The sequence below is a fragment of the Pseudopodoces humilis genome, chromosome 4 (assembly GCF_049639895.1).
Source record: "Pseudopodoces humilis isolate 2021_Gansu_Grassland_sample_001 chromosome 4, ASM4963989v1, whole genome shotgun sequence".
Lineage (NCBI taxonomy): Eukaryota > Metazoa > Chordata > Aves > Passeriformes > Paridae > Pseudopodoces > Pseudopodoces humilis.
The window spans coordinates 14,647,934-14,673,538 of NC_142203.1; the positions used below are offsets into that span (position 1 = coordinate 14,647,934).

Consider the following 25,605-nt stretch of genomic DNA (forward strand, 5'->3'; position numbering starts at 1 on the left):
TAATACATACAGTAATAGATGAAAAGATTTAAAAAAAAATATTGCAATTGTTAGAAAGAATGTGGTCAGGGGAATAATTAACTGATGTCAATGTCATTAATTTCAAACGAAGATAAATAGTTTTAGCACCTGATGTGCTGCAGTACTGTTCTGTCAAGGCAGCAGTATTGACTAGGGAAGTAGGCAACTGAGACCAAAAACTTCAGGATAGTGAAAGCTGATTAAGGGATTTTTAACACCTTGTATTCTGGATTTGTGCTTTAGTCAGCACTTTCTAATGTTAGTAATAAGAAGGGGAATATCAGGTATCTGACATGCCTGTGTAGTAAAGAGAAAGACAGGAAAACATGGAAGAATGGAAAGCAAAGATGTGACACTGAAGAATGTTCACGGAAACTGGTGAGACAGACTCTGAAACTATTAGTGTGGTCCAGAGATACACACAAAGTCAATATAATTCTCATTTTTTATTCACCTTGAAGCAGGCTGAAAGCAAAAAGGGGATATAGGTGGGTATTGTTTTGAAATAGCACCTTTGGAAAACTCTCTTTTCCAATCTGTATTAGAGTGAGAGAGTTATTCCACATCTAAACAAAAAGCCCAAACCAAAGAAAGAAGAACAACCAGCAAAGCAGGCTTGGGTAATGTCTGCTATCCGTATGCTGGGTTTTGTTGTGTCCTGCTTTTTCATATGTGTGAACTGTGGGAGCTTTTGCGGCAAGGGAAAAAGAAGCTTGAAATATAATATTTCTCCTTTAATTTGGAACCTTGACAACATGGAAAGGAGAATTTTAGTCAAAGTTTCATAAGCCCTGCTGCTTTCCCAGGTTGTTCTCCAATACTGTGGAAATTGACGAGAGGTTCTGAGAATGCCTAAAATAAAAATTCTGAAAATATGCAGTTTTAATATGTTTCTACAACAGGTGCAGCAGTGGCAATGACCTTGTGAAACTTCTTGCTCTGTGCTGTTCCTGTGTACTACAGAGAATCACCACTTTATATTTGAAAGAGCACATGTATCTGTCTCCCATTGTATTCAGCCAAAGATGCTGCTGACATCTCTGCTCTGAATAGACTTCTGTCTGGCAGCCACTGATAGCCGACATGCCATTCTCAATGCAAAATACTAGGCATGCCAGTTTTTTAATGTTCAACTTGGTATTTGTACCAATACTGGGTATTTGTAATCATGGGGAGTAGACAAGGACAGGAAGTGAAAAGTGGATTTACTCTTGCTCCTCTGTGTCTGTGGTCTTTAATAGTATACAGTGAGTTGTGTGATGATGGGCAAGTGGTAAATCAGGTTGTAGATTTACAACCTACAGGATGGGAATGGTGCTTCTTCAGCTCCTTGCTTCTCCTGTAAGCAGCAGTGACAGCACTGAGGTAGAGAGTACTTAATCCCATGTTCCATCTGCTACTTTGTTCATGAACTCTCTTTTCCCACTTCCCATTTCCTATCCAGCATTTTATGCTTATATCATTTCAGGTTTTTAAACTGGAGTAGGCCTTTCATTTCTCTTCTTGATCTCTTCATGTTTCATTGGGCTGTAGATTCCCTCATACTTCAAAGAAAACAGCCAGCAGATCTTTTCATTCTTAAGGCTTTAATTTATTTAGCACAAAAGATGGCGTAAAAAACTGCAGAAAAGACCATTCATTCTTTATAAACCTTTAAGTCTTCATTTGAAATTTGTTCCAGAAACTGACTGAACTAATCCTAATGATTCATCAGTTTCATAAACCTGTCTTGGCTTCAACTGGACAACAGATTGAAATGGTATTCCTTATATAAATTGTGACAGTATTGTGGAAAATACTGTGTGGAATCAGTGTTTGATTTTTTTGATTGTACACTAGTATTCTGTATTTTAGTGGAAAATACAAACATGCTTCAAAAAGTCTCATAAAATGCATACTAAAAGAAAATGTTAGTTAGGGATCATGACTCAGAATTCTGGTTTATATTTCTTTACCTTTTTAAAACAATGTGGTTGAAGAATGGGAATTTTTTTTTATGTTTAAAATCCTTTAATACCATTAAAATGTCTGGATTATTATTTGAAAGGTATGGTTTGGTTTTAATGCCAGAAATTTTTATTATAAATCACTTGGAAACATCATCTAGCCTTCAGTACATAACATTGTTTCAAACTACCACTGATACTACACATGATTATTTGAAATGGCTTGAGTCAGAACATGACAAAAAAATAGTTAATCCATTGTACATACTCTAAAGATGTGTGAAGCTCTATTGCACGTAGTTGTTATAAAAACATTTCAGTGACTTTAGCTCATTAAACTAATTTAACTAGAATATCTCAATTTCCTGGAGAGAAATGAACTCACTAATATTTAGCAGAAACAGAGGGGAGTGATTGATCAACAAATGCATGGTTCACTGAAACACAGCAGTGAACAAGGACTGGAGTTTCAGATTAATTTAAAAAACAAGTTACAAATTAGAGTCAGCAGTGGTCTTATGAGGTGAGGGAAGTAAGGAAGGGTCTTCTTGTAATCCCTGATCTTGCAAAGGCTTCTGCTGAACTTTATGCAATATAGTTAATAAATAACAAATTGTGTTCCCATATAAATTTACATAGGTATTTAGTGTACAAAGTAAGTTTGTTTTTAATGAATTAAAATACTGGGACCTATAATATGTTTTCAGCTATTTGAATAAATTTGTTCTGCATTCTCTTAGTCTTGATGTAAGGTATTTTTACTATATTACATCATAACAATTTAAAAAAAAAATCACAATTTTAAAAGTTTAATTTATATAAACAGAGTAAAAACTACTTCTGGCAGGCTGTGCAAAGTAAATCTTAGTACAAATAACATAACAAGGAAGGATACACACCAGCTGAATAATTGATGGTGTGATTGTGAAACTTCTCTTGTTCCTTAGGAGTAATCCTATAGTTTTAGAATGCTCTCTAGCAGAAGTAATAGAATTCAAGTAATTCTAAACTTCGTAATCTTGCCCTCAAGGATCATGTTTTCAGTATTATTTACTAGAAGCATGTACCGTGGGAAGGCATTGGTGAGGTCTGTGACAAGGTAACAGCTGAAGCTAAAAGGTCAACAAATTCCTCAGTTTAGTATGGATGATGCCTGCATCTGCAGACAGTGTAATTGTCTGAGTTTAGAAAAGTTAGACAATTCTTCTCTTTCCAGCTTAAAGATTTTTGATTTTATTTTTTTCAGAACAGTTCCACATAAAACTAGAAAAAAATACCTCGGAAGTGCTGATAATTTTAAATCCCAGGGGGCTTATGTATATATATTTTATCTTTTCTTCACACTGTAAGTTTTTGCTGCACTAGAATTACTGAATGTATAGATATGTAAAAATCAAGCATTGTTTCTGTTGGTCTGTTACACACTGAATTCCCAGTAAGAGCTATGGATATCTTGAAGGACTGTGTTCCTCATAATAAAAGTTCAGAGTAGTGTGAAACTGTGCAGCAAAATCATTACTGTGTGACATTTTTTTCAGAAATAATCAGACACTTCACAAAGGGATAATGAAAAGAACAGCTGTTTTCATGGAGAAAATAGTTAGTCCTGACATTTTACCCTTACTTTTTTTTGTTTGGCTGTTCCTTCTGTGATGCTCAACTGATCTAGATGAATTTATTGTTACAGGTAATTAAAATCAACTAACTTTGTCAACTCACCAGTCTTTGCTTGTAGGTAGTCTGAAAAATTTTGATAGTTTTCTTGACTGTACTTCCATTTTATACATACTTAATAAGCCATGTCTGTGAATCTTTTTGTTCTTTAGCTTACCTGAAAGCAGTTTATTTCAAGTTCTCACACCATAAAAATTATCCTTGCCCAGACAGAATTTGTTGAAAGATGAATCAAAGACTAGAAGTCTGTCTGAAGCTGTGTTTGTTTTAGTGGTCTGAAGGCTATCTTCTGTGTTCAGTCCAGGATTAAAACTATCTTGACTGCAAATAGAAAACATTCAGAGTATGTGCTGGACCTCAGTTCTGATTCAAATTTGACACACATTTTACAAAAATGTACTCATGACATTTGCTGTTTTAGTGATGATTTATGACTAAACATTCATAACTGCCATTCTTAAATAATAAGAGCAAACTGCTTTGCAAACATGACTGATCTTAAATGTTATTAGTATGCAAATATCAATTAACATTAATATCAATATGCAAATATTAATGTAATATGTTCTGCACAGTTTATACAACTGCAATTGACCAGATTTTTCTGGTAATTGTAACACTTGGAAGGATTATTTTAAGAAAAGTGTAATTTTATTTATACATATAATTACACAAATATTGGTTGTACCTTTTGTACAGAAATTTTAAATAGTAATAGGGTTAAATAGTGATTACAAATTAAAAGAAGCTTGGTAAGGGAACTAATTGAATTAAAGTTCAATGTTGTAATGCATTTTTAGAGCACAACTTTGTTCTCTTGTTTTTTTCCTAAACTTCTAAGATTCTTATTACAGCAGTCTTCCCTATCCAGCATCCACTCAGTTCTCAGTTCTGGTAAGCACTGTGCAATGTAAACCCCTACAGAACAATTCAGACATTTGAAATTTGTTGTGCCAGACTCTTTTAAAAGTTTATCTTTCACAGTATCAACACCTGATGACTTCACTGGGACTTAAAATGGTATTTTACATCACAAAACTGATGTAAGAGACTCTGATGTAAGAGAAAATAGAGAATGTAAGAGAAAACCTTGGTTTTAAGTTTGCATATCCTAACAGAAAATACTAGAGGTTGTGCAGAAACAAATAAAAATCGAAGTCTGGCTTTGATTGCAATGTACATTCAATTGCAGTTGTACAAAGATTGCAATGGCAAAGTATCACAGTTGTTCTCTGGGACAGGAACACATGAAAGGCTCATGGGGTATAACTCAAGTACATATGCAAATATGTAAGGATATTTCATGCTGAATAAATGTCAGAAAATGATCTGTGAGATGACTGCAAGTATCCAACCCTTCACCCTTCCTGTAATTTTTTGTGTTTTTAAGGACAATCTAGAGAGCAAAGAAAGTGGAAATTGAACTGTCAAATTTGAAGCTAATAACTTTTGATTGAAAATTAAAACAGTCGTGGTAATGTAATAGGTTTTTTTCTTAAAAGAAGCTTCTTATTCCTCCACTTGAGGAAGTTGATAAATACTGTCTAGAAAATTACTAAATGAAAATTAAGAAAATAGAATTAGTTACACATGATAATTACATTATATGACTTGGTTGTAGTGGAGACCTCTGCATGTTTTAATCTCATTTTGAAACTCACAAGATGATCATGGTATATGAAGAGTTGATAGGGGTCAATTGGATTGGTAATGTCAACCACAAATGCTTTGTGTATTTTAGATTCACAATTTATTTTTAATATTTCTTTTTCTATAGGGATGCCCTCTGCTTCTTTATTAGTTTATTTGCTTTTAGCATTACTCATTAATTTCGCATCTGGAGAAACGGAAGTGAAGTTCAGTGGACAAACAGAATTTGTAGTCAATGAAACAAGTACAACTGTTATACGTCTCGTAATTGAAAGGACAGGGAAGCCTGCTAACATCACAGCAATTGTGTCGGTAAGAAAACATGGCAGTTATATTCTCAGCAACTGTTGATAACTTTTTAAAAAGCTTCTTGGGACTCAGATACATGGAAAGTTGTGAGTGTGACTGATTGTCTTGGTTCTAGAAGACAGGTGTCTGCTAGGGAGAGCAGGAGCCTCCCTCGGGATGAAAGAATGTAGACCCCCTCCCTCCGAATTATTATAAATTTGAAATCAAGGGGCTTTCAGGCAGAGATCTGGGGATAGGAATAACAGTTCTTTACTAGTATAACCAGGCAAACAAACAAACAATAACTACAGCAATAACAAGAACACAGAACCAGGGACCCCGGGACAGCTCTCTCAGCTGAGATGGGATGGAGGAGAGGTTTTGTTTTTCACAAACCCCTCGGGCAGTCAGTCCCGGTGCTCCTGCAGGGCTCCGAGGAACAGTCGGCTGGAAAGAGCAGGGACGAGCTGAGATCCTGGGCTGGTGGCTGAGGTGTATCAGCAGCTCCGCGGCGGTGCCTGGCACTGCCACACGTTCCAGCAGGACAGGGGGTGCGAGGCCACCAACCAAGAGGGGAGAAGGAGAAGAAGCAGCAGCTCTGTCTGGGTGATGGCGAAATTCCCTTCTCTCCACCGCAGCAGCTCCGCGACCCAGCACACGAACGTCCTTCCCCGAAGCCGAAGAAAAGCCAGCTAAAAACTGTCCCCACCCTCCTTTTCTGCCCCCTTTTCCCCCGCCCTGGGCCCGGCTACTCTTTGTCCGTTGTCAATCACCCCTAAGTACCGGTAGTTAGGTTGTCCCAGCACATAATGGGTAAAAATTCCCCGGGCAGGCCAGAACGACAAAACAAACAAAAACAAAAAAAAAAGGACACCTAACCCTCAACACTGATGAGAGACACAAGTGAAACCCACATAAACCCCCTTTGTTTCCTCTTCTCTGAACTTCAAATTTCACTGTTCTGAAAGGAGGAATAGTCTTTTTCACAATGCTTCTTTCAAGCCTTTAGCTTCTAAGAAGGATGATTCAGGTGTGGCAGCTATGCTGGTTCAGTGACTTCATTTAGTCTCAGTGGAACTGTAAACTTAGTTTAGACCATTTGCTGTCTTAACATTACTGCCTTTGTAAACTCTCCTCTGATCACCTCACTTACAGTTGAACCAGGGGAATTTTCTTCTGTTGCCTGAGATGAAGAAAAAGAAGTTCTTTGTAGAAGACTTTATCTTGCGAACTTTGGTGACCAAATTGTTAATCTAGGTTGAATGCCTAGGCTCCTTCCAGTGCTTAGAATGGAAGTTCTGCAGAGGGCAGTTTCACCCCAAGGTGAATTTAACACATGTGGAGTATTATGAGGTGTACAGATCTGTGCTTCCTGTACAGGCTTAGCTTTTTCAATTAAAAAAAAACCTTTTCATATGGTACATTATGCAAAAGATACCAAATTGCAGGGAAAGAAGTCATAACTGGTTATGAAGAAAGTGTTCTGTTTATTTTATTGTTGTTTTTTTTACCTGTTTACTCAGCATGAATAAAATGGTTTGTTATCTATGTACCTTCTGTCCAGAAATTAACTATGACAGTAGGGGAAATTGTGTAAAAAATTATGTGAAACAAAGTGGGTATGAAGCCTGTTTGAATGAGTCTAGGGTGATAATATAGAACATACTGAAGGAAGAAGGAGGTGGCATTTGGTTTTGTTTTTATTACAGATTGATGGAGAAGACACAGGAGACTTTTTTGACACATACGCAGCTGCATTTATACCCGATACAGAAACAAACCGAACGGTGTATATATCTGTCTGTGATGATGATCTTCCAGAGGCTGATGAGACATTCAGATTTCACTTGACACTACTGGTAAGTCTCAATTTTTCAGTGTATCTATTCCGCAGAAAACAGTGGGTAATGTAGTATGGGTGAATGGTGTTTCATAGATTTCCGTGTAGTCTTACTGCTTATGAGTAATAGGTAATAACTAAAATCTGGACTCCAAGCAGGATGATGCTTATCGTCCTTCAGAATGTTAGCATTTCTGTGGGTGTCTCTGTGTCATGTTGTTGTGCCTGACACTTGAGTAGGCATTGCATTCAGCTGTGGACATGTGGTGTACTGGAGCCTGGAAGAGTTAGATTTGGAAGACTCAGCCTTTCCTGTTTCCCTGCTAGAATGTGAATGGAGGAGAGGGTGGAGGGAGCAGAAAAAGAGGATGACTTCCAGTCCTCCAGAAGCAGAGGTTAAAGGTGACTTATCTAAATCCAAACAATTTTATAAATATTTACCAAAACATTTCTTCTCTATTGTTCTGTCTCACAGGAGTTACGCTACAAGAGAGAGGTTCACATTAATATATTTTTAGCTAACAGTTCATGACTAAGTAAGATGTCAATTCAATGAAAATAAATTTTCTATTTCATTGTCAATATTACATGTCTATGGGGATGTTTGCAGTGAATATAAAAGTGCCTATTTTCCCTTTCTTTTTGTTTTGATTTGTAAATGTAGCTTAATTTTACAATGTCATAAAGACCTGCTTCTTATAGCTGCTGTCCCAGTATATCCTTTAGCTAGATATAGACCTTATAATAGCTTCAAAGTTTCAGTTTTATACAAATGTTAAGGGGAAAAAAAACCCCTTTGGAATTCCTGGCAGTGTTAAATGTTTCATGTATGGTTTCCTATTGATATGCTGTTAATAATTGTTAAACTATTGTTAATCATTTGCAAAGTTTGTTTCAAGCACTTTATTGGTGACTCTACATTCCATGGTAATTAGGAATTTGTGTATTCTATTGCTTTAAACAATTTTCATTGTGATATAGAATAAAAAGACATACATTTTTTGTAAGCTAATATTAACTCTTAAAGACAGTAACATCAAAATGCCTTTTTTTTCCCGTCACTGTACTTAATATCGTATTTTGGTTTTAATTTTAGAAACCATCTGCAAGGATAAAGCTTGGCTCACCCAAATCTGTCACAGTAACAATCTTATCAAATGACAATGCCTTTGGAATAATTTCTTTTAACATGGTAAGACTTTTTATATTTTAGATAAAATATAAAGGTATATTTTAGAACATTTTAGAAAACATAAGGTGAAATTGTTAAAGATGCTGATTAGTTATTCACCCAAATCCCTTAGAAGAAGATTGTGTGTTACATCTCTGAAAACATCTCTGGAGATAATTCATACATATGTATGTATATATATACATATGTACAACTTTAATACTTCTGTATGCTTTTAGGTGTTGAGATATTGCCTGAGATCCTCAAACTTGGATGAATTTTTATGTTGCTCATCTAAATGTAAAGCTTTTAGAAATTGTTTAGTCCCACTGCCCCTCAATATACTACGGAAAAAATGAGGAGTAATACCATAGGAAAGTTAAAGAGGTGGCTTATAAATTTTAAGAATATATACCTTTTTCCCATCTCAAGTGAGCAATTTTATATTTAACTCTAAAGCTGTAAGAGCAGTGTCATGATATATGCATAATATAATACCTTCTGGGGATAAGAGTGGTGTGACTCTAGTTGTATGGAGAATATTTGCAATAATACAAAGTTTGTGTTAGCAGAAAGAGAAGCTATACTTTATTGCTGGCATTTTGGAAATTTACTTTTTAGAAGACTTCCCTGAAAAAAATCCTATATGAAAAATTTTTGGCACCACAATACTAAACCCTGCTGCTTCCTGAAGTGCTGTGAGTCTTTGAAATCTGTCAGCTGTAACAGTTTGATACACAGACTCCATTGTCTAGTTACCTAACAAATGAATTTTTAATGGAAAAAAACTATTTTTAATAGGATTAGGAACTCTACTAAATATGACCAGTGCTCATATGCCAGTGCTTAGTGTATTGTAACTGTGCTCATTTGCAAAAAAAACTCAACAGAAAACCAGAAAGCGCACTCTACATATATTATGATAATTTTTTAATCTCAAACCTTTCAAACTTTTTATTAGCTGAACTAATTGGTTGCTAGGAAGTGTATGCCATCAGCAGACTGGTTTGCAGATTGGATTAACTTGTCTGTGGGAGTTTGGTATTTCTATGGTAACAGTTTTTTCCTTCTGCTGTGATACTTGATCTGTGCCTGATAGCCTGTCCCTTTTCTTCCTCATTAGTCTGCCTTAATCACAGTGAATGAACCTAGGGGCAGAAATGAATTTGTGCCTCTCACTCTAATTAGGGAGAGAGGAACCTACGGGACGGTCGTTGTAACTTTTGAGGTGAGTATATCAGAAAGGCTTCATACCTTTGTCTATCAGATGAAGCTGTGAGACATATTAATAACTTATCAAAGTGTTTATTGCAGTGAAAGGACTAAATACCTATGTCTACATTTGATAATTCTGTTTCATAAAATGGAAAGAAACTACCTTTCAATTATCTAACTGCTTAATTTAGGAAAAGTGAAGATATATTAAATATGAGTATTTGTGTCATTTAGAAAGATATTTGAAGCAGCATTTTTTGGTAATATTAGCAAACAATGTCTATTGAGTGTGCAAGAAATTTCTTATATATTTTTTCAAAATTTATAAATACCTTGGTTCTTTTGATGGTGCTTGTGCCACCTTCAAACATGTAGAGCTCAATTTTCAGTGAAATTCTGTATCTATAAGACAGCAGTTTGAATTCCCAGACATTTAAACCTTTCAAAACCATTACTTGAATATTTAGGCCATTACTCACATACTTCATGTGAATGGGATATACTCATCGCCTTTATTGTGAGAGGGGGGGGATTTTTTTCCTTGTTTAGTTCTGATTCTGTTACATTCTTTAAAATTACAGGTAATTCTTTTTCATATCAAAATTCCTTTATCAGTTGTCATCAAAGATTTAATCTAGGTGTGTCAAAATCTCAAAACATTTGTACTGGATGTTATTGCATACTATACATACATACATAAAGCATGGGTAGATAATGTTCAGTGATTATGTTATGTATTGCAGATATGTTTGTTTTAAAATCCATTTTTATTTTATAATTTTATAATATACATATATATATAAAATTTTATAATAACACATTTTGCTATGTGCACAATTTATCAGGATAATCTCAAAATGTAGTTTATATACAAATATCTAAAATCATGTTGAAAAAACATTACAAGATTTTCTAAAACAAAGTAACATACTACCTCTATCTGTCTTACTATTTTCATGGAATTGATTAGGAAATGTTAGTTAAATTAAAAGAGAAAGACTATCCTTTCTATTACTTAAACAAGTCAGTTATGCATTAGTAAATACCAAAGAGTTCTCAAAGGCCTGTGTGGAAATACTTTTCTTCCTCTTTCTCTGGCAGTACATAATTTCTTCAGAGTGCCTTCTCTGATGTATTCCATCTGACAAAAAAGAGTAGATTTTCACAACTGAGTATATGTGCATATGATCAGGAGGTGACTGAATAAATAGCAATTTATTATGCATTTCACACACTGTGTATTAACTATTGTACTAAATTTTTATGTATGTTCCATGTATTTCTTATCATAAAAATCAATTATTTGCAGATAGAAGATGGACCAAACTCAGCTGAAGAAGACTTAAGTCCAGCCAGAGGAAATATTACATTTACCCCTGGGAGATCAGTGTTGGTTTATAATTTAACAGTACTTGATGATCAGGTAAAAACAAGCTGACATTTTTGTTTGGATGTATAGGTTGACTGCTGTTCTAGAGGGTCTTAGCATATTATGTTATAAAAATACTTGTTTTAGAAAGGGCTACAAGTCCTTCTGCTTCATAAAGTGCTGTTCAGTTTTGTCTCTGTGGGTTGTCATTTTATCTTTTTAATGTTGCCTCCGTATTTCTCATCAATTAATATTTTTAGTTTCTGAACATATCCTGACTGCTCTGACTAGATTGTTAGGTGCTGTACAGTAAAAGATTAAGTTGTCAAGAAAGCATTATATTTTTTTTTGCATGGAATGGTGAGGTTCTTGTATTGTCAAGGTTCATCTATTAGACTGACCTTCCTATGTTTAACTTTTCAGTGTGAACATGATACTGAACAAGTTGATAAAGAAATTCACTAAAAAAAAATACATAGGGAAAAAAAATGTCTGTGTCGTAAGTGGGAAACTTTAAAGCAATTTTTTGCATATTTCTGTTAATTTTTCTGTTTTGTTTAACTTTCAACCCTCTTTCAGAAGAGTGTTTTGGGAAATAGAGACATCAAATTTTGAAAGGGGATTTTTATCAGAAGTTAAAAGCAGGACTATTCTGTTTTAATATGAAATGAGTTTTCAAATTGGTATAATTTCACCCTTCTGCAAAATGCATAAACCATTTTTCTCAGTATAAGTGTTCTGCATATATTTGAAATGTGACTTACACATGGTTGTTAATACTATTTTTCCAGGTACCTGAAAATGATGAAATCTTTGTTGTTTGTCTGAAGAGCGTGGAGGGAGGGGCTGAAATCAACAACACAAAAAATTCTGTGTGGATTAATATTAGGAAAAATGACAGTCCTGTGCGTTTTGTTCAGAGTGCTTATATGGTGCCTGAGGAAGATGAAGTGGTAACAATCCAAGTGGTTCGTGGTAAGGATGTCAGTGGAAAATTAATTGGACCTGATGAAGACGAGGTCTCTGTCAGTTACGCCATCATAACTGGGGATTCAACTGCACATGCACAGCTTAATGTAGACTTCCTAGATCTACAGCCAAATACAACTCTTGTTTTCCCACCTCTAGTTCACGAAACATATTTGAAATTTAGGATCCTTGATGATGCCATACCAGAAATTGCTGAGACCTTTCAGATTATGCTTCTTAAAGACACTTTGCAGGGAGATGCTGTTTTGATTTATCCATCTGTTGTTCATGTCACTATCCAGCCGAATGATAAACCCTATGGAGTGCTGTCAATCCACAGTGTTCTGTTAGCTCACACTGTTATCATTGATGAAGACCAAATTTCAAGGTACTGCAGATCTTAAAATCTAGTATGTAGTCAGTTTAAGAGATTTGTTTGTAATTGTTAAGCACTGTTATGATATCACTAAAGTAATTATAAAATCACTACTAAAATATAATGTAGTAATCACTTAGTGTGTTGTTATTATTGGCTATATCTACAAAGATTTCAAGGAAGTGGGAATGTCTGACTATACAGAAAGTATTTTAATATCTATAAACTATGTATGTATGTAAATAAACCATAACTATTTAATCACATTATCAGAATAGTGAGAACTCCTTAGGATCAGTGAAGTTGTAATACTGCTATACACAGTTTCAGTGGGAAATAGATTTCTGTATTCCACTCTTGGTGTATATTTGTATTTACTCTCTGTGAAACCAGTCTCTGATTAAAGAAAAAAAAAATATTCAGTGTCTCCCATGAAGCAGTTACCTTAAACTCAAAAACAATTTCAATATTTGTAATTTTACAGGGAGATTAAAATCAAAGCTCTGTATAAATTTTATAGGCAGACTGATACACAGTATTGATAATCTCAATAAAAATGTCCATTGCTAATTACCATCTCCAAAGAAATGAATAATGCCTCAAACTACCATACTATGAGAAATTTTGAAGTAATATTTTATGGTATATAGGGCCCATTCAAATGAATTGAGGATTCATTTTTCCTTTTTATACACAGTAAAGAAATAAGTCCTGCTTTCAAAGTGTTTTCAAGTAATGATTTTCAGACTTTTTGTTGTAGTCATGCATTTGTCAGATGCAGGCAACATGACATTTCCAGTATTATAATTATCAGTAACTGAATATATTTTTAGTACAAACAGTTCATTATTTCAGTGCTCATGCCTCATACCTGCTCATGATGTAGAATAGGCAAAAATGTTTTCTGAAATTTTATTTGTATTCCTCAAGACAAATGTAAAACATGCCAAGATTCCACTCCTTAGTGTTTTTCTTGCTGTATTCAAAGTGAGATCTAACAAGTATCTTCAGAGATTTTACAGAGAGCTCATGAGTGAATGCTCAATCCTTACATATGTGTTATGATTTCACAAACTGTAAGCCTTGAGCCAAATGTCAGTTGCAAGCAGCTAACATTTATACCACTCAGGTCAGTGTAAATATTTTAGGGAATTGGTAATCATGCTTGCCAATAGTAATTATGGTTTGTGGGTTTTTGTTTTTGTTCAAAACCTTAGGTTTGAAGGGATCACAATTGTAAGAAATGGTGGAACACATGGAAATGTTTCTGTTTCCTGGGTTATAATCCGAAATAGCAGTGATCCTTCACCTGTGACTGCAGACCTACTTCCAGAGGCGGGGGAGATAACTTTTGATCAAGGTCAGATGCTGATGACCCTTCATCTGGACATTATTGATGATGATATACCAGAAGAGGCAGAGCCTTATCTTCTGAAACTCCTAGCTTATACAGTTCAGGGTGGTGCAGAAGTCAGTGAGCCATCTGAGGTAAGCTCACTTTTAGAATTCTTTTGGAGAGGATACTAATGAGTAATAAAGACTTTACCAGTTTTAATAGCATTGATTCATTCATTCATTCATTGATGGATTAGCTGAACAGGCGAAAGGGTTTGGTTTTGGATAAAAGGCAAGAAAACTGATCCTTAATATAATCTTAATGTATAGAGCCATATCTAAAGTATTTCACTGAGTATAGTCTGCAATGTCAGACATTTTTACTATGGTAGCATTCAGTTCAGATTATTCCCAGTCTGCAATGATAGCACTGAATAAATGTTGTATCAAGTGACTGCTTTCTAACAGAAGACAGGAAAGTTATTTTCACTTGCTCATTTGCTGTTTAAATGATTACTGCAATGTTTTACAGAGTAAGAACTTCAAGGAGAAGGTTTGGTGATTAAGACTGTAACCTCGGAACTATTAGATAAAGAGTGTCTGGAATTGCTGACAGTACTGTGACTTGAGTCCCTGCTTTGTCTGTCTCAAAAATGGTTGGAATGAGCTTGGTGAATAAAATGAAGTTCTTTACAATATGAAACATTTTAAAATTATTTACTTTGGCTGCTGAACCAAAAAAATCAGTTATTCAGAACTCATTCTGGCATTTGTGGTGATGCATATGGGAAACTACCACACTTTCAATGCGATGTTTCTTGTGTATAAAGAATACTTTGGCACTCTCAGTCTGATTTCTTTCTTGATGACAGGTCACTAAGGAGAAAAATACGTGGTGACAGTCAGGTAATGCTTTTGTGAAGGCATGAAACTATAGTATAATGCAGCATGTTGTTTTCTGCTTTGCAGCTTCTGTTTTACATTCAGGACAGTGATGATGTTTATGGCCTAATAAAATTCCATCCTTTGGAGAATCAGAAGATTGAAAGTAATCCAGTGGGACGCTTCTTATCCTTGAGTTTTGCAAGAGAAAGAGGAACAGTTGGAGATGTGCAGTTGGTTTTTACAGCACTGTATATTCCAGCTGGAGCTCTGGATCCTGAGAGAGCAAAAGGTGGCATTCTAAATATGTCTAGAAGAAGTACTCTCACCTTTCCAGAAGGAAAAGCACAAGCTACTGTAAATATACCAATACGAAATGATGCATTTCTTCAAAATGGAGCTCACTTTGTCATTCAGGTATCTCAGCTGTGTTTTGGGGGTTTTTTTAGCCCATGTAATATAAAGGATATAAAACAGTAGTGGCTCATTCCCTTTTAATTCAATTAAAATAATTCTGCCTGATTAAAAAAATCAAAAAGAACTTTATTAGTTCTGTAGCCAAGAAAACTCTTCTATTTATATACATCTTCCAAAATATCCTGTAAAGAGCTAATTTGTAGTTATTTACTTATTACACCATATAAAAAAATACACTGTTGTAATAGGGTTCAGTTATTAATCATGAAATTTAACAAAATTATATGAGTGTTGTAGAGGTTAGTTATCTTTTCAGGTATGTTATTGTGTCTACCCCTTGGCTTTCGAATTAATTAAATTTAGGCTCCTAAATTACAGAAGTATGACAGCAAAAGCAAGGAAATATAATTATAAATAGTCAAACATATGTTTAATTTATGTGCAACTTTGACCTGGGAATTGAAAAGTTCTTCTAGTTTCCCCTGTATGTGACCTTTTGTTATTTTTCATTCTCTGTTTTTTGTTTTTTTTTTCTCTATCTGAATATGTAAGAAGGGAGATTATGTCGTTGTTCATAAGACTGGCTGGAAAAATTCACTAAAACTACGTTTTTGAAAGAAACTGGGCTTTCCACAAAAATGTTTTAAGGAAGATTTTTTTATTTTCCAATTTTTTTTCTTCATTTCACACTGGAGAAGCCAGATTTGCATACATGTTAGCAAGTTTTTGTTCAGATATGCTACTGTGGGAGATTCTGGGCATTGCAATCAGTAATTTTTATACTTATTTTCTCACCTGCAGTTAAGGCCACTGCATAATCTCTACTTCCTCTGATTAACTGTTGTGACTTTCTGGGATCACGAGCGCAGAGAACAGTCCTGATATACAGATAAAGGGGTGCCTTGGCACAACCAAAGCAGAAATCTCAAAGTAATTTCTTACTCTTTTTAGTCCTTTCATTTTAAGTCAGGTGTCTTCAAAATTTCCAGATGGAGATGTTGATGTGAAATCATAAATGTAAAATTTGGTTTCTTTTTCTTTAATTTAAAGTCTACTAAAGATGTTTTAATTACTTGAAAAGATTTCTTCCCTCCACCTCCTTCTCCCTACATTCTAGTGAAAAAAAAAAAAAAAAAAGAGAGAGTAAAAAAAGGTATTGCCAGAATAGTTTTCTCGTTGCACACTTTCCTGTGTTCACAGCTGTTGTAGGGAATACGTAGGGATTATTGTAGGGAATATGATTCTGAAATACTGGAATATGTCAGTGTATTTTACCATTTTCATGTGATCTGAAAGTTAACAGAAAAACTGAAATATCTAATTCCAAGCTCCTTTCAGGTGATAGATTACAAATAACATCGCAGTGTGGACTATGGACAAGATGTGTGACAAGTATTTCAATATGCAGGCACTTGGCCTGGCTTTTCAATCTGAAGATTCCAGGGAGACACTGTGTATGTTCTGTAGTTTCTCCACGAACTGTAAAAGTACTTTGAGTGCTCAAAATCAGAAGCAACTTCTAACACAAATAATTCCTTTCGAAAAGGAAGAAAAATACCCCAATTTATCACTATAACAAGCCTTCATTGTAAAGAATGAAGGGTTGTAATAACTTGTAATTAAATGATAATCTAAATTGTAAATAAATTATAGTCTCAGCAGACATATTTAGAAGGAGATTACAGAATTTATACTAGGCCCAGTAAAGGCTCAACTCAGGAATTGGGGAAGGAGAGATGGAGGAAGAAATGAAGTTTAAACACAACAAAGGAACAGATAGAGCAACTGGAAATGTGAGATTAACATTCTTCAGTGACATCTTCAATTAAATAACCTGTTGTTTGATGTACAGACTATTTCTGGTATGGACTGGCAGATTAACTAACTTAATAAACTGCTCATCGTTATTCAGTTCACAGTGCATTCTTGTTTTCCTCTTGAAATGATTTGCTTTAAGAGGAAACACTGAATTAAAAAAAACCCCCAACAATATTTCATTAATTATTACTTTAATCTCAAAATCGCTATCCAGATAGTAACAAAGGGAATTCTGTCAGCTCTGTAGTATTTCAGAACTTTTAGTGAGCTAACAACCACAACAGTGATCCACCTGCATGGTGTTAATGGGAGAATTAGCTCCTAATCTTTGAAAACAAAGAAACAAATGGAACCACTTTCTGTTCCTCAGAATCCAAATAACTAGCTTGTATGGTTGAGAATCACTTTCTAATTACAGTATTTATGAAGAAAATTCCATCTATCATCAAATAAAATGTGCATGAATATTTTTGAGTGTTACTTGAATAGCAGTAAAACAAAGTATGATACAGTCCAAGTATTTTATATAGATTGGTTTTAAGGATCAATTGGATTTAAAACTCATCAATTGAAAGGATGATTCATAATAACTATATGGATTTAAGTAAGGTCATTTTGTCCTTCTCCACTAAAGCGTATATGGCATCTAATGACTCCAAGCAAAAACATCCTAGTAGGGGTTAAAAGGTGGTTGTCATCGGTGGTTCATGTACCAGTGAAATGTTTACAAAAGTATATACAAATCAGTCATGGAAACATCTGTTATTATCATCCATGTAGACAGAATCCTGTAGTGTTATAAATGATATTTGAAAGGGATAGTAAAACAAGGAAAGTCCTGCTTTCCTTGTTATGTCAGTGGTGCTGATGTGCTAAGTGAGTGCTATTTTCTATTCAAAGATAGAATAAACATTTTTTCTATTTCTTCTTAGTATACATAAACCATCAAAAGTGTGGTAATGTAAGAGGAGATTACAGTTTTGAAATCTTGTACTGATTTTCAATTCTGAATGTAACTCTAACGTATTAGTTATTGTAAATAGAGAAGTCTTAACATCTTTTTGAGAGAGGAAAGAAGACTGAATCACTCTTTGGCTTCATGAGAGGGTCTAAATTATTGTTTCCAGCAACTTCAGCGGATTTTTATCAATGCATGACACAAACCTGAAGTTAGAACAACATTTGGGTGCTTGGCAGATCAATTAATAGATCTAGTAATGAATTACCCAGTTAATTCTCCCTCTGCATACATTTAGTTGTGTACATGATTTGTCTATGAGGTATAACATTCAGCTGTGGAAGCTCAGTACCGTTCACTTCATTTCTTACACAGCTACTTACACATTTTTGTAATAGCAATGTTGCTGGTAGGAGAAATTTATTCTGTAGGTGTTTTGCTCCTTGCATATGACACTTATTCCAAGATGTAAGAATAGTTCTTGCTTGGTACTCAGGCTTCTTATTTTTGAAGTTTTTCTTACTTTTTCTCACAGCTGGAAAAAGTTGAGCTGCTGAACAGAATCCCTCTTGTCCCACCTGTGAGTCCTAGATTAGGTGAAATTCGGAATATTTCTTTGAGGATTACTCCAGATATTGCAAATGGAGAAATAGGCTTTACTAGCAATCTTCCAATTATTCTTTCTGAGCCAGAAGACTCACCTGCTACAGTGGTAAGTAAACATTTTTATATTGTCCCTTACTATGGAAAACTTATTTGGAGAAAGCAAAGCTTGCTACGTCCACTGTAACATTTGAAAATTAATGGGAGGAAAATCCATCCTCCAAGCTCAATTTTTTCTCCAAGTATTCTCCTGCTTTAAAAAACCAGAAAGGCAAAAAATTGCTAGCAAGATTAATATGTTTGTCATCTGAAAAGTATTCTCTGTAAGAATCTAGAACTGGTTAGGTCTTGATGGTCACATGGAGCAAAAGATGCTGCAGAGAGTTTAATTTCTTTCACCAGCTGCAAAGACACTTTTCTAGAGTAGGACTGATTTTGATCCCAAATTTCATAAAAATATCTGTATATTTTAATGTTGACTTACATGTGAATATGTAGTTTGGCTTGCTGGGTATGTTTTCTAATAAATATAGGGGTTTTGTTTCTCATAAAGCATTTTCAAAAGCATTGTCAACCATCTCAATGCTGTTATCCCAGCCAGATGTAATCCCTTTATAAAGTATCTTCTCTTACATTTTCCCTTCTTCCCCCTACTTGTCTTAACTGAGGTCTTCCCTCAAGTCCTGAATCAGAGAACTTGCTTTTCATCCTCAGAATAAAACTGCTGATTTCCTTAAGCAGAGTACAAGCTGGAACTGTACTATAACAGCCAGAGTAAATTATGGTGGTTACATATAAAACCTAGATTGTCTTGATGAGGTGGACACTGGTTAAATCTGTCATAGAAGTGTTTTTGTGTTTATGAGCACTAAGTGATTTGTCATATTAATAATCTGCCACCTCCACTAGGTATATATATGTCCAAGTATATAATGGATAGGTGATTAAAAAGATTAGATTCATTGATATAACATGTTTGATTTCAGATCTTATACATAGGCATAAATAAAAAACCCAACATGAATATTTTAAGGCTCTTATTCAAACAGTAATTTGCAAAGGGTTAATTGTTTTTGCATCTAGTTTTGCAAGTCACAGTGGACTCACGTGCTTTGCAGGTTTCCATTCCATTGCATCGAGATGGGACTGATGGTCAAGCAACAGTGTTTTGGAGTTTGAGACCCTTTGGTCCACATCGCAAGGCAGTAACACCGGATGATATAAGTCCTTTTAATGGCTCTGTTTTTTTCTTATCTGGACAAAGTGATACTACAATCAACATTACTGTTAAAGCTGATGATATACCTGAAATGAACGAAACCGTGTTATTAACTTTGGACAGGTATTGTACCCTAATATTTACTCATATGTACCACTTGCTATACTCAATCTATATATAAAAAATTGGCACAGTATTAATTGTGAGGTGTTGCCTCCACTGTGTTGATAAACGCCTGGAGGAATATTGGGCCCTTGATTCAGACTGTGTATGAAATCTTTGACTCGTGATCAATGTAAGAAGCCATATTGTGCTTATTATCTTAAGACTTAGTTTCGTTTATATTTCAATTAAAATAATGGATATTACTAAAAAGTTCATTTAGCTTTGATTTTTAGTTATAGCTCTTGATTATAACACTTTCATTTTAAGAAAAATAATGTTTAGTGAGATAATGGGGAGAGCTGTAATAAAGAGTAACTCAAGTAATACATAAGTGTGTTTTTCTCAGAAGAGGTTTATAGTCAGGATGTTGTTGCAGAATTAGATACTTCCATCACTACTGCTGGCTTTCGAAATAGGCCAGTGTGACTATTACCACATACCTCAGCTACAAAGGTGTTTCTGAAGCAGTGTTTTGGTCTCCCTTCCATGTGACATCAGGATTGCAGGATAATTAAGGCTGTAAGAGGCCTCAGGAGATATTATCTGCATGTGAACACTACTCAGAATACTTGAATTATTTCATATCCAGCAGCCTTTTAGGAGAATCTTGGAGATTCTTTACTCTTTACTCCTGCTTCCAAAAATTTAGATGTATATATAGTTTAGGAATACTATCACTTCTGCTAATACCTCCTAATAATCTAAGGTATATTTTTCTCATTTATTTTTCTGGAAACATGCTAGGATAGGTCTGTCAGCTGCAATGTCTGCATTGAACATCTACTACTTACACCGTCCTTACCTTATTCTGAAGTATCCTTGTTGTATATAGGAAGGGCAGACTAGCTCATGGGAACTTCTAATACCAGGTACACATGTGGATTACATACTTGCAAACCAGAAAGTAACTCCTCAAGCTGCTGTTGATGCTGTTTTTTGAGCATTGTTCTATCACACAGGAGGGATGCTGTTCTAGTGCAGGACTGGTCTGTTTCTGTAGAAGGTGGCTGGTGGATGCATCTAGTGCACAATTAATTGTTTCATTCTATTTTGGGTTGTCACTGTATTGAAAAGAAGGTCCTCCAAGACAAAAACAAATAGAGACTATTGCAGGCAGTTCTCTGTTTTAGTTCCTGTGGATGAAACTGATTTGCCTGTAAGTTTGTTTGTGTCTGTGGCACAAAGAAACTAGGATTAGAAATAATGATTAAAGTTGTGAAGAACTTGTGTAACGTGGCAAAAATGCTGAAGTGGAAGGATAGGAGTACATAGAGGAAGTGGGCAGGATAAAGTATTTAACTTTTTTAATATTGGACATCTCTGCAGTGTGTGTAACTACGGCTTTCTACCACTTACTCTGATTAGTGACCCCATGCCTTGAAAATTATGTCTAAAAGGGGACTGAGTTGGCAGCTGAACAAATGCATCCACTGTTCTTCTTTTTCTATGTATGGTGGGAGTAACAGGTTCTCTTGATCATGAAGTGGCTAGTAAAAATTTTGCCAGCAGTAAGCAGCTTTCCCACACTTGGCAAGGTCAGACAGTGAAGTAAGGAGAAGATAGTCTGGCCAGGAAAAGGAAAAAAATAAGGAGTAGATAAAATCTGAACTTTTCTGTAGACCTCAGTAGTGTCTCTCAAGGCTGCGAGTGAAATTTGGCAACTTTAACATGAGCAGAAGCCAAGAATGAAATATCTGCAAAGATCATCCTTTCAGTACTGGAGATGACTCTTCAAAGCAGGGGCGAATGATACTGACAGGGTGATGCATATAAGCTTTTGATATTGCCTCCTACATAGTTTGTATTTTCTAGATGAACAGAAGATTTCAGTTTCCAAGACTGCCAGCCAGCACCTCACAGCAGTAGTGAATTACCATGAAAACAAAGATGCACTGTGCTGTGGATGTGCTTGCACTGTTTGATAAACTGTAGCATAAGTCAGTAGAAAAATAGAGCATGTACGGACTTTAATGAAACTGTAGACATAGACATATGTTCATAAGCATTCTATTTATTGCAATTAGTAATAGCATGTGCAAAATAATACGATAATTAGTTCTAACAAGGATGTATTATTTACAACTCAGTGATGTTGTTAAGGCAGTTTATGTTTTAAATGACCTTTGATTGTACCCATAATTACAAAAGAAACCTTCCAAGCCATTAAAAATGATGTTATGTTTCCTTGCTCTATGGCCACCAACTGTAGGCCCTGGGTATTAAAAATACAAATGCTGTCCACAAAATGGAGGCCAAAGTATGAAGAATATATAATATGAAGCATACATAATATTATATATATATATATAATATTATAATATAATACCTAGAAGACAGATGAGCCATAAAGAAGCAAGATAATCCTGTACCTACTAAAGTTTCTTCATATTTTCTTTCTTTAGGACCAGCTTCAGTTTCAGAATGCTTGCCTTTTCAGATGCCTGCCCTTATCTTAGTAGTCCTGAACTGAAACAAAACATAAATAAAGCCAGAAGTCTATAGTGAGATCTGATTGTTGTTTTTAACTTTAGCAAAAGAAATTCTGCTATTGGCATTCATCATGCCTGCAGTGCAGATAAACAGCCATAAATTTGGAAATTGGCACAACTGAGGGGCCAGGACCCTCATGGATTGTGTTTGTTTTCTTAAGTGAATGGAGCTGAGAGTGCAACCTCTGGACTTTAGGTTCTGGAAACAGCAATACACAAATGAATTTATTTTTATTTTGGGGAAATTAAAATCCAGAAACAGCTGAGTGTTTAAATAGTTTATGCTCAGAATTTTGGTCATGACTCCCATAAATTAAGATGCCAGAACAGATCTATATACATATGTATGTATCTAATTTATTTATATAACATATGTTCAATGTTCAATGAAGCAAAACTGATGCAATGTAATGTGGAAAATTTTACAGTTCCAGTGATTTCTCTGATGTGAAATCACTGATTTCAGGCTGAGGAACTTAACACCTTCTTTGCCTTCGTCTTCAGCGTCAGTAAGACCAATTATTCTTATGGCAGCTCATCCCCTGAGCTGGTAGGCAAGGTAGAAGAGCAGAATAGACCCCCTGAAATCCAGGGGGAAGTAGTTATTGGCAGAGCTATTTAGGTGGTCACAAATCTATGGGACTGACTAGGATCCATGCTAGGGTAATGAGGGAGTTGTTGTAAGAGCTCTCTAAGCTGCTCTCCATCATGTATCATCAGTTGTGGCTATCTGGGGAGGTCGCAGACAAAAGGGGGTTAGCCAGTGTGATGCTCATTCACAAGAAGGGCTGGAAGGAGGATCTAGGGAGCTACAGCCAGTCAGCCTGATCTTGGTGCCTGACAAGCTTATGAAACAGATCATCCTGAGTGGGGTCATACAATGCCATGGGCTTAGGACGGGCAGGTCCTGCCTGATCAATCTGCTGCTTTTGCAATCAGGTAACATGCCTGAGGGATCGGGGGAAGGCTGTGGATGTTGTCAATCTGGACTTCAGCAAAGTCACTCTGTCCCACAGCACACTCCTGGAGAAGCTGGCAGCCCATGGCTTGGATGGGAGCACTCTGTGCTGGGTTAGGAACTGGCTGGATGCTGGGCCCAGAGAGTGGTGGCTGCATCCAGCTGGGGGCCAGTCACCAGTGGTGTCCCTCAGGGGTCTGTGCTGGGGCCAGAACAGTTTAATATCTTTGTTGAAGATCTGGATGAGGGGATTGACCTTTAGTAAATTTTTGAATGACACCAAGTTATATGGGATGGTTGGTGTGCTGGAGGGTAGGAGGGCTCTTCAGAGGGACCTGGACAGGCTGGCTTGGTTGGCTGACACCAAGGACTTGAGATTCAACAAGACCAAGTCTTAATGTAGGCCACAACAACCCCATGCAGAGCCACAGGCTAGAGAAGAATGGCTGGAAAGTGGCCCAGTGGAAGAGAACACTTTTTGGGATACCTGATAGAAGAGAAAGTTTTTTAGAGAAGCATGTTTTTAAGAGTAATAATAATACAAATTCATGGTTGCTGAATTGCAGGGCCCAAAACTGAACACAGCACTTGAGTGCTGCAAACCTATGATTTGCATTTACACTTTTTAAAAAACTATTTTCTAAATTTTTGTGTTTAAGAGACTACTTCATGATAAAAAAGTCTGCAAATCATGGAAGAGACATTTAAAGCACTGCATACTGTCTATGTGCCTTAATTCAGGGCATAAGTAAAGCTGTTTAATAGCGTTTGAAATATTTTTCTAACTCGGGGATTTCCTGTTGTTAGTGCCTATTTCAAAACTATATTTTTCTTATGTAATTTTTTCATGAAGAAATATATGTGATACTATAAGAATTATGTAGTTCATTGTAAAATGTTGGCTTTTGCTTCACAGCTTTGGTCAGATCTTGTTTTGATATAGAACAAGTTATTTTAAACTGGTAGTAGAATGTTTTTATGAGTGTTACTAGACACCTACTACTAGCTTTCATTGCTTTTCGAAGTAGTAACACTGTATATCTTCTGCTATGAATAAAATAAGTTGGAGTGGCCTCCAAAATCAAACAAATTGTGGATTAAACCTGGAGATAAGGTGGTACTTCTAATGAGAAACACTGTGGAATTTGTAATGTGGCCAATCCTCCTCGAATACTATTCTGTAAAGCTAGGTCACTAATTAAGTGAGTAGATAGTCCTGTAAAAAATGAAATAGTGAACACAAATTGAGGAAGCAAATTGAGTAATATTCCACAAGTAGTTTGAATACACCTTTTCTGAGATACCTGAAAGAAGAGAAAGATTCTAGAAGAGTGTGTTTTTCAGAGTAACATTAATAAAAATTCACATCTGCAAATCAGTTTCTTGTGGACTTTTCAAAATATTCACTTTCTTCAGAAACTTCCAATTCTTGGTTCAAAGTTATCAAATTCAAACACATCTCTTAATTATTATTCTATTTTCAGTAGTATTTATTTCATAATTGTCATGTTATTTTAAACTTTAAATCTGTCATTTTTTAGTACTATGCATTTAAAAAAAGTGAGGAAACATTTTGAAGCTTCTCTTAGTTGTCCTGATTAATCTGTAGTTCATGTTAAATAATAATAAAGGTATTTTTGAAGAGCAAACTTCTGTGATGACTAGCCTTTTCAGATGTGATTTGTCATATGGGAAGTGGGGGCAGCCTTCAGTCCAGGGCATAAGGCAAGATCATGGTGGTGGGGTAGGTTAAGCCAGGAACACACATCAAGTCTGGATGATGGTTACCAGCATCAGGCAAAGCTCAGTGATTGCCAGGCAAGTACACAGCAAGAAGAAAAATCCAGGGTTGAGTCAGGAAGTCACTTGATGGATCTTGGTCCAGGCTTGATATGAAAACTTGTGTATGTATACCTGAGAATGTAGATATGAAGGATCTTGTTGTGTTCATTGCTCATGTAATGGCAAATCTGAGTTGGAAGTCTGTGCCTTGTGGCTTTTATTCTGGTTTGCATAAGCTGCTTTATCATGGAGTCACAAAATAAGCAAAATTGGAAGGAACCCATCAGGATAATCAAATCCAACTCCTGGGCCTGCATAGGATGCCCCAAGAATCACACTGTGGGCCTGAGGGTGTTGTCCAAAAAACTTCTTGAACTCTGTAAGACTTTGTGTTTTGACTGCTACTCTGGGGAGCCTGTTCCAGTGCCCAACCACCGTCTGCTGTTTTGGAATACTAACC

General features: G+C 35.6%; 1 protein-coding gene across 1 annotated transcript in view; it reads left to right on the forward strand.

The window, feature by feature from the left end:
* The first annotated feature begins 5,420 nt into the window (after positions 1-5,420).
* Positions 5,421-25,605, forward strand: part of ADGRV1 (adhesion G protein-coupled receptor V1) — a 254,889-nt gene continuing 234,704 nt past the window's right edge. The window contains exons 1-10 of the mRNA XM_088054108.1: positions 5,421-5,603; positions 7,289-7,438; positions 8,516-8,611; positions 9,714-9,822; positions 11,122-11,228; positions 11,966-12,531; positions 13,737-14,007; positions 14,824-15,153; positions 18,465-18,641; positions 19,651-19,874. Of these exons, the coding sequence (XP_087910234.1) occupies positions 5,421-5,603; positions 7,289-7,438; positions 8,516-8,611; positions 9,714-9,822; positions 11,122-11,228; positions 11,966-12,531; positions 13,737-14,007; positions 14,824-15,153; positions 18,465-18,641; positions 19,651-19,874 (2,213 nt within the window). The remainder of the gene's footprint in view (positions 5,604-7,288; positions 7,439-8,515; positions 8,612-9,713; positions 9,823-11,121; positions 11,229-11,965; positions 12,532-13,736; positions 14,008-14,823; positions 15,154-18,464; positions 18,642-19,650; positions 19,875-25,605) is intronic.